We start from the raw sequence: 10,000 nt of genomic DNA, 5'->3' as shown, positions 1-10,000 counted from the left end.
AAACATGATTCAATGGCAAAAAGTAATAACAAGAAATTCAATGGGCATTTGACACTTTTACCGTCCAAAAAGTGCTATTTTCTGTAAAAATTAGTGATAGTGCTAAAATTGTAAACGGATCATGCAAAAATACTACCGGGTCTATTTCCCATTAATATTATTTGCAAAAATATTCAAGATATATATAAGCTAGCTTGCAAAATAATGAATCCTCAAACCAATAATCAAACTTTTCTCAGCTAAAACAAAAAAGCAAAGAAAGATTGGATCGATCGTGTTAGGAAGACCACATAAATGTTGCCTCCCTAACATTATTGTAAGGAGGTAGTAATCACAATGATTTCTTTGCTTTTTTGTTTTTGGGGAACAATGCTTTCTTTGCTTTCACTGCTCTGGTTCTTCACCTTCACTATCATCACCTTCACATAGTCCTCCTTCCCATCACCAACACACCAACCATTCACACACTCTCAGAGACTCAGACCCACGTTCTCTCTCCCTCTCTGGCTTTGTTCTTCAACTGGGTTCCTCATCTCCACCTACATTCTCTCAAGATTTGGGGGGGGGGGGGGGTGACTGGTGACTGGTGACTGGTGACTGGGTGACTGGTGAAGTAGAAAGAACCATGGCGACAACAGAGCTCTTGGATGTTCAACCCCATGAAGTCAGATTCACATTTGAGTTAAAGAAGCAAGCACATGCTCCATTCGAATTGGCAATAAGTCACCAGTATGTTGCTTTCAAGGTGAAAACCACGTCTCCAAAGAAATATAGTGTGCTGCCTAATGCGGGAATCATACAGCCCAAGACAACATGTGATTTCACAGTTACTATGCAAACTCAGCGTGTAGCTCCTCCACCTGATTTTCAGTGCAAAGACAAGTTCCTGATCCAAAGCACAGTTATTCCATTCGGGACAACGGAAGAGGGGATTATTAAATCTGACATGTTTGCAAAAGACAGTGGCAGCAAATACATTGAAGAGAAGAAGCTAAGAGTGGTGGTCATCAGCCCCACCCCTTCCCCTGTACACGAAACCAAGTGTTTGTTTGGCAGGATGAAAATTTAGAGTAAGGTTTTTAAAAACTTATGAAATGCAACATTTTCATTCTATCTACCTCTTGATGACATGTTAACAAGTGTCACTGGTATCATTCCACTCTTTATTGATGCCAGTAGCTTCAAAAAGTAGAGATTTTAACAAAACTTTCAGTAATGTAAATAGATATTACTGAAATCCTTAGTAGCAAACAATTCTTCTTTGCACAGTTTGAGCCTTCAACATCCTTCCCACCCCCTCCTCGCACCTCCCTTACTAGTTTGAAACCACTGTTTTCCCTAATGAATAAAGATAATAAACCAAAGGCAAAAGAAAAGGAGAAAGCAAAAGATGACTGAATTAGCCTAAATGTGTTTAGTTCTAAACTCGTAATCTCATAAGAGTGGTAAATATTACACTCCTCTTCATTGCCATATAATGTTAGGCTCAGCCCAGAGTGGGCATGAACATGTTGCTTTCTTGTTCTTCCATTCAGCTCCACAACTATAGCAAAACTGATATCCACATCTACAAAGACAATTCAAACATGGGGCAAACCACAAGGATTAGTACAGGGTCATGAAATAGCAGCATCCAGAAGAAGAAAAGAAAAACAAGTGAAATTAACCTCTTCTTTTACTGGTAAAAGGTATAACGAAAGAAGTAATATTACTAGTTGATTATGGCCAGTACCCTTTTGCAGCTAGTAAAGGCAATAATGAACAAAGTACCATAAGGTCCGTATATAAGGCAATTATGCACAAAAGCTATCTGAGGGAAACTGTGTAAGGCACTAATTATAATACTATCATAAGATTTGTTTTAAAGATCATTAATTAAGATCTGATAACTAAGTTGTTTGCATTTTGACAAGAATAATTAAGAATTGTTTGCTAACAATTAACAAAACAAAACCATATATATCAGAATGTCTACTCATATCAACATGCACAGATTGGCACTTTTGGTGGCTGGATGGTAACACAAGATCGGTTTTTTCACAGAAGAACCCAAAGGCATACGTGTTAGCTATATCCACTCTCGAATTCAAGTTGCTACCAGTTAGATCATGATCTGGTTTTCAAAAATGTATATTTATTTGTTTTTGCTTCTAAATTCTTCCCTAAAAAATTTCCAAGTTCATTTAGATAAATCAAATATTGGAGGGGAGGAGAGTAAAGCACCGGCAATAGATGTGGTAACAGCCACTAGCTAGTTCAACCATATGGTTGCACTTCCAACACTGGCGCCACAGTTTCTTTGTTGCAAGAGACTTGACCAAATGATCCTCTGTTTGGAGATAGGTTTGTGATCGTTTGTATTCATCGCAGGTCATATCGTAGTGCCAAGGAACCATGCAATGGATACAGAAATAGTTATGACATGTCATGCATTTCCTGCCTCCCTCACTAACAAAAGAAGTCTTGGTATATTCTAAGACCTCCTTCTTGGACATTAATGCAGAACACCTGGGATATGGGCAATACACTTTCTCTGCACCAGGCATAGAAGCCACCTTGATTCGTTCTTTCAGAGAATCAACTAGTTTAGATGGCAAGAAATGTTTACACATATTAATAGTTGCCTCAGACTTGCAGTCCTTGTGAGGGCACTGTGCCACCATCCCATCTTGCAACTTTACTTCCACATGCCGTTTCAAACAAGAGGAGCAATACTTGTGTCGACATCGAGCAATCGAAAACATTCGAGGCATTTCAGTGTCTTCAAAACAAATTAAACAAGTCTCTGTAAAACTCTTGGCTTTGATAGCTTCTGCAGGCCAGGTGATCTGAGAATTTATAGCATCTGTTGCAAATTTAAATGCAAACTTAATGTCATCACTTGCCACTAGACAAGGACTGCAATATTGAAACTTCCTTTGCAGAAGAGTCACTTGGTTGACTAATGTTGCAACCTTACTGCTTCCAGGAAGCTTTTCATCCATAACCTGTGTTTATAAAATGTCATTTCACCTCTTGTACTGAAAAAAATTGACAATCACCTCTATCAATGGCATCAAACAAAATTTACAGTCTAATTTAAGAATGAATTTGAACTAAGATACAATAATAATGATCATAATAAAGATAAGAATATTACTAAGTTACTAACCAAAAACAGAAGAATAAAATGAGCAAAAAAGTTGGCTTTGTTGATCAAGTATTATTGCTCAAGTGAAATTTGAAATTCTAAAGATATTAATCCTAATAATTTTCTGTCAAACAAGTGAAGCAAACTCAGAAAATGCTTAAACAGCAGTTTCAAGTCGTTTGGATCTTGCAGCATCTGCATGGAGCAAAGTGTATAAGCTCCAAAGCAATGCCACAATTGAAACACATAGACTTATTATCTTGCAAAACATTCGCATAACACATCAAATGCTTGTTAATTTGAGTGAAAACAATAATTCTCCTGGTAATTAGTTTTCCTTAGAAATTTTAATTAGATTTGAAGCTATCCTATTCCTACCTCGCACTTCAACTAATTAAACCCTAAACCACTGAACCAAAAACCACCCAACCAAGCCAAACCACTTATATATATTGATGTTTAGTCCAATTCAATTAATTCCATTTGTCACACTTATCATAATTTTCCACCAGTAAATACAACTTCCAAACCAACCCAAATACTCAAGAAAATACCCAACAGTTGTTGTTGTTTTTTTTTTTTTGGTCTGAAATACCCAATAGTTCATACAACCAAACAATGTACACCAGTCAACACTACATACTATCATTACCATAAAAGCAAACTACACCCAAGAATGAATGAACAATTAAAAAAAAAAAAAGATAGATAGATAGATAGATAGATAGAAATTGAATTCAATAAATAAATAATTGATTGATAAACTAACATATTGATAAATCAAAATGTCATCACAGAAAAAGATGAGGCTTTTGAGCTTCAAATTGAGAGCTTGATTGAGCCCTTCAATGATGGCCTCCAGCTCCGCCGCTTCAGTCTTAGCACCGCTTTCCGAAACCCCGAGGTTCCTCCGATTCTCGAACACCAGATTGTCCCCTTGATCGCAAATCGCAACCCCAGCCGCAGCCAGGACCAAGTCCTCGTCCCTAACCGTAAAATATCTCACCAAACCCTTGCAGTACAATCTCGAACACTCTCTCGGCGGCGCCACCGCGGATTTTGGTGGCGTCTGCGGCGGCGACGGAGACGGAGGAGCGTAAGCGGGAGAGGCGGCGATGACGGCCTCCTGGGTTTCGGTCCCCATGAGCTTTTTGAGCTGTTTGCCTTGCTCGGAGTAGTCGAGGTCGTCTCTGGCGCTACGCTTCGCCATGGTTGGGGTTTTCTATTGTTTTATTATTATTATTTTGTTTTAATTAATCGGGGGAAGAGGAAGAGCAGAGCGAAAGGTGGTTTATGAGAGACTGGGACTCAACCGAGTGTAAGGGAGAAGAAAGTAGCTTACAAGACAAGTAACAAATTTCCAGATATTTGGATTAACCCACGTCAGCATACTCGTGTTTGCATGAGGTATTGCCGTATTGTTAAAGGTTTTATTTTATTTTTTTCTTTTGCACTTTTGCTATCCAAACTCCAAAGTTTAGCCCGTCTTCTAATTTGGTATCTACATTTTTATTTGATCTTATTGAGTATCCAACTCCTTATTTTTATGTCTAATTAGTCTTTAATACATTTCCTTCAAGAATTAATTACTCTAGAATACAAGATAGCCATATCATTTACCCTATAATACACCTATTTTTAAAATGTAATAATAAGGTTAAAAATTTAACAATCAAGTTTAGGGCAAATTTTCATTGTCGAATAGTGGCAATTAGTAATAGTCATTTTTACATTATAACATAAGTAGATGTGATTCCATAAGCTTGAATTTTGTGTTTTATGTTAGTTTCATTATTTTTTGATATACTTATGTAAGAAAAGACAAAGTATATCTATAAGTATTATTTTTATATAGTTCAAATAGTTATTGTTGCATAGTGACAATTGCCGAACACTCGGTAAACACTACCGAGCGCTCGGTAGGTTTCGCGTCATGCACATTTCATTAAAGTGGATCAAGCTAGAAATGCACTGTAGCACGTGGGCTGAGTTATCAGCCTTATTTTTCAATTGAAATTTAAAGAAAAAAAACCCTAAATTATAATATATGAAACATGTTTCATTATTTATCAATTATAACTCTTAATATAAGGTCGACTTATGGTTAAAAAAAAAAAATGCAAGGCTTATACCTTAACCTGTTTACAAATGGACTGGAATAGGCCTACCCATATCATTGGGCCGAACCGGCCCATCTGACTTGAGTCATTTTTACGGACCTATTCATTGTTATTAAACATAGTAAATTACTAATAGAATATTGTTGATTACTTTTAGAAGGAAATTTATTTAGTTGTTACATTGTGTCAATTAATTGAATATGGTTCAAGCTTGGTCAATTTTCTAACAAGGTGGGTTTGTTTGTCTTCCCAGTTGTGCTTATAATATGTTTATCTAAAGTCTTCACTCAGATTCAGGATATTAATTATATAATAACACTCTCCTTCAAGGTATGCGTGCCTGATTTGTTTGTACCATTTCTAGGAAGAATGTTAGGAAGCTTCCGTCTCTATTTCTTGGTTCGTACACAGCCAAAATGACAATGCTTGTCTCCAATAAATAAATGCAAGAAAATTAAATAAATTAATATACTTTGAACAATATATGAAATCTATTTTGTAATAAAGAAAATGTTTTTAAGTATGAATAAAACCTTCATGTAATTATATAAGTGATAGGAAGCTTTTTTTTTAAGTATATATTCAATCTACAAAAATTATTTTATATAATTGTAACATTGCCACGTATATAATAAGACACATGCTATGGTCACACTTTTTTAGAAAAAAAAAAAAAAAAACTAATACAACATAGTCCATAACATGATTGTCCCATATTAGCCTACCATATGAACTCAAAAAAAAAAAAAATGTTAATAAAATTGTGTTTGGATGGAGAAAAAAAACTTGGAATTTAAACAAAACTCAGCATTTAAGAAATTACATGCTCTAATTTCCTTGTTTGGGTCCATAAATATAGAATTTCGTAAATTCTATGTGGAAAAAAACTTGGGATTTGAAGGCTGTAAATTCCAAATTTAAATTCCACCTAAATTTGTGTCATTTGCAAAATTCCAATTTTTATAAAAAAAAAAAAAAAGTTGTGTCCACCCATCACCTTGTCAATTAATTACAATACCACCACCACTACCACCATGTCGCCGCTACCACCACCACCATCGTCACCACCACTGCCACCGCCACCGCCACCTCTGCCGCCACTATCACCACCGCAACCACCGACACCACCTCCGCCGCCACCACCACCTTTGCCACCACTACGACCACCACCGCTGCCACCTTTGCCACCACCACTACGACCAACACCGCCGCCACTGTTACCACCACCATCACCGACACTGCCACCATCACTACCACTACCCGCTGCCACCACCACCAACACCACCAAAGCCGCCACTATTACCATTACCATCGCCGCCACCGTCACCACCACTGACACCGCCATCACTGACATTGACACCGCCGCCGCCGCCTCCATCACCAGTGCCATCACCACCACCATCGCCGTTGCCGTCGCCACCACCATCACCATCACCGCCAATGTCTCCATTGCCACCACCTCCAATACCCCAATTTTTGCCACCACCATTTTTCCCCTCGCCCGTGGGCCATCACCCCTACTACCATCATCAACTTACCACAAACATCATTTTTATTGTTGCCACCATCACCATCACTTTTTTATAAAACTACTATAAATTTCATATTTAAATTCCATTATGATTACATTTATCCAAACCAGAGAATTTACAAATTCTAGAATTTTAAATTACGTCATTTTTAATTCTGTCATTTGTGAATTCCTTAGTAGTTTCAAATTACTTCATCCAAACGCACCATAAAGGAAAAAGAGAACCTGGCATGGCATAGTTTTTTCTTTATGTATATTATGTTATGTATATATGTTGATTTGTTATTCTTTTAAGAGATAATTAGACTTATGTTTTTTAGAAAAATAGTTTTTAGATAGAGATTGAAGGTTTTTAAAATTTATAAAAAAATTATTTTAATTCATAATAATTTATAAGAAAATTCTTTTAATTCATAATAAAGTATTTCCTCGATTTGAAGAATATTTTCCCTCCTAGGGTGTAAAGTGAGCTTTGTAGAGGGTTTATGTTAGGTTTTAACTGCCCAAAATTTTGGAGTTAAAACCTAACGTAAAGTCATAAAAAAAAAATAAAAGAACTTAATTAAAAATCCTAAATCACTATCGATTTTAGTCTAAAAAAGACTCATAAAATGGACTACACTCTAAATCTCCCTTATTTTAATAAGAAAAATATTTTCCAAACGAGGTATCAAGACCTACCTACACACACATACCCATGGGGGAATGTTAATGGTAAATTCATTCGCACCATGCTATGTTGCCATTCTTAGGTGTGGTACAAAAATATGAAACATCTAACATTAATCTTTTTAAGTTCTATCTCTCATTATAATTTTTTTAGTCAAATACCTCCGATGGTATTGCAAGACATTTTTATATATTTTGAGAAAACTTTGCATATAATGATCACATATAACCAGTGGCAGAGCCACATAAGGACAAGGGGGACACAGGCTCCCCTCACCTCTAATTAATTGACTTTTTTTGTTAATTTTTCTATTATTTTTTTTAATATATAACATATATTTTTTAAATAATTATTTTTTATATTAAAAATGAAATAGTTTCTTGTGTAACATGTGTAAATCCAGATATTCATTATATTTTTTTTAATAGTAAAAGTTTATCTATCTTGCTCATTTTATAAAAAAAATAATCTTTATTTTTGTTGAAAATACTTAATGATTAATTAATTTAAGAACAAGTTAATTCTCTTAAATTTTTTATTTGTGAAAGTAATTCTACTTATGTAAAGATGATTTTTATTGTTATGAATGTATTGAGAGAAACAATTGTACATTTAAAACAATGACGTTATCATACAACATTCTTAAAATTTGAATACTCATAAAAAAAAAAATATTACGCTTATAACACACAAAAAAAAATTATTAATCAATACTAAATATTTTGTGTGTTCCAAAAAATTTATATAGTAAGTGTCCCTTTTAGATAAAGATACTGCCTCCGCTAGTGCATATAACTTCTCTCGTACAAAACATGCATGTATATAGAACACATCATATAAAAATGAATTTCACTTATATATACGTCAAAGAAATTACATATGACTCTCACATATAATTATTTTTCAACTTTAATTTTGGTAAACTATGTTAATTTTATATATATATAATTTACATTAATTCTTGTTTGAGTAATTGATAAATCTGTAACCAAAACTAAAAATTGGCATTTCTTATTTACCAAAGGAAAAATAATTGATATATTGTTGACTAGCTTGATTCTTTTTGAAGTGATACTGGGTACAGACCCCTAAAAAAAAAAAAAAAAGAAAAAAAAAAAGTGATGCTGCGTAGTCGGCAACAGACAGACAGTGGCCGCTTCTGTTCCTCTGGCGGCTTGCGGTCAAAATCGCTGCCTCAAAATCTGGAAAGGAATATCAGACTGCCGACTGCGGAGTGACAAAAGATCAAGTGTCAATTATGTCCTCGTTCCTTTCTAGTCATAAACATTGTCTATATTTTAAAATATCAAAGACAATTTCATGCATGCACTCATTTATCGTCAAGGCGTTCCAATACTTTATTGACAATGTGTGAATGTTTTACTATCATTATACTCATTTATACTTAAATTGTCATCCTTCCCATTTTTACTTCGATGACTCTTTTGTATAACCAATAATTAGGCTTAATTTTTTTATAAAAATAGTTTTTAAATGAAGACTGTGGGTGTTTTAATATTTATAAAAAAAAATTTAATTCATAATAATTTATAAAAAGAGTCATTTTAATTTATAATAAAGTCCTTTTAATTTATAATAAAATATTTTTAATTCATAATATAGTTATTTCCTGATTTGAAGGGCATTTCTCCCAATTTGAAGGGTTTTCCCCTCCTAAGATGTAAAGTGGGTTTTGTAGAGGTTGCAGAAAGCCGTCAAATCAGAAAAATAAAAGGATTTAATTAACCCTATATCACTATCGGTCTTAGTCTAAGAAAGACTCATAAAATAAACTGCACTATATATCTTTCCAAAAATTATTAGTCACAAACCATAAACACATAGATTTCATAAATCATGCTAGAACATATTCTCGCACATGCAAATAATCCTTAATAACTTAAAACACATTATTGCTGCACCTTTTTTTAAATATATCAATTACAATTGCACTACAAATCTGCAATGACCCAAAAAAAAGAGAGTCCATTAATAAACATGTACTGACAACTTTTTTTCTTAATCAAATACACCTAAAGCTCCATTATTTCTTTACGGGTCACATTCTATAAAAATCCAACAGCTCATTATTCTTTTGCGGGCCACATGCTACAAACCTACTAGATCCCCGCGCAACTCTGTTCTCATAGAAAAACCAAAAATACCAACCATGTCCTCACTCCTCACAACTGTAATAGGCACAAAAAAAAACTACGAGACCCAAAAACTTAAAACACTACTAGCCTAAAATTATTGTTCACCATTATTTAACTTTGGCAAAATTCACAACAACAATTGTTCATGTTCTCTACTGCATTTACAGCAACAAACTAATGAATATGTAACTAATGCATTTGTAGTTTCACTACTTGATTACCTCCATTTATACATGATCTGTAGTTTCACCTGCATCTACACCTGATCTGCAGTTTCACCTGCATCTACACATAATCTGCAGTTTCACCTGCCTTTACACATGATCTGCAGTTTCACCTACATCTACACATTATCTGCAGTTTCACCTGCATCTACACCTGATCTGCAGTTTC

General features: G+C 34.6%; 2 protein-coding genes across 2 annotated transcripts; one reads left to right on the top strand and one right to left on the bottom strand.

Moving 5' to 3' along the window:
• Positions 1-625: 625 nt before the first annotated feature.
• LOC147298930 (vesicle-associated protein 2-2-like) lies at positions 626-1,069 on the top strand. Its single transcript, XM_086229001.1, has one exon. It carries the CDS (start codon positions 626-628, stop codon positions 1,067-1,069), a length of 444 nt encoding a protein of 147 aa, XP_086085127.1.
• A 377-nt stretch (positions 1,070-1,446) lies between these two features.
• On the bottom strand, positions 1,447-4,340 carry LOC147298929 (E3 ubiquitin-protein ligase RSL1-like). The gene is made up of 3 exons (XM_086228989.1): positions 3,900-4,340; positions 2,224-2,987; positions 1,447-1,567 (listed from the first exon to the last, which is right to left on the bottom strand). The coding sequence occupies exons 1-3, from the start codon at positions 4,338-4,340 to the stop codon at positions 1,465-1,467; spliced, it is 1,308 nt and encodes a 435-aa protein (XP_086085115.1). The 3' UTR covers positions 1,447-1,464.
• Between the last annotated feature and the right edge of the window lie 5,660 nt (positions 4,341-10,000).

Source organism: Dryas octopetala, chromosome 1 (genome assembly GCF_963921425.1).
Source record: "Dryas octopetala chromosome 1, drDryOcto1.1, whole genome shotgun sequence".
Taxonomy (NCBI): domain Eukaryota; kingdom Viridiplantae; phylum Streptophyta; class Magnoliopsida; order Rosales; family Rosaceae; genus Dryas; species Dryas octopetala.
Note: the sequence above shows the minus strand (reverse complement) of the source record. Positions and strands in the feature narration are given on the sequence as shown.

Bases quoted from the DNA above. Each gene is read 5' to 3' on its own strand.
- LOC147298930 (XM_086229001.1), top strand. From the start codon at position 626: ATGGCGACAACAGAGCTCTTGGATGTTCAACCCCATGAAGTCAGATTC.
- LOC147298929 (XM_086228989.1), bottom strand. From the start codon at position 4,340: ATGGCGAAGCGTAGCGCCAGAGACGACCTCGACTACTCCGAGCAAGGC. The intron at 2,988-3,899 runs GTTAGTTTATCA...TTATAAACACAG, and splicing joins ACATTTTGATTTATCAATAT to GTTATGGATGAAAAGCTTCC. The intron at 1,568-2,223 runs GTGCTTTACTCT...TTGTCTTTGTAG, and splicing joins TGTTACCACATCTATTGCCG to ATGTGGATATCAGTTTTGCT.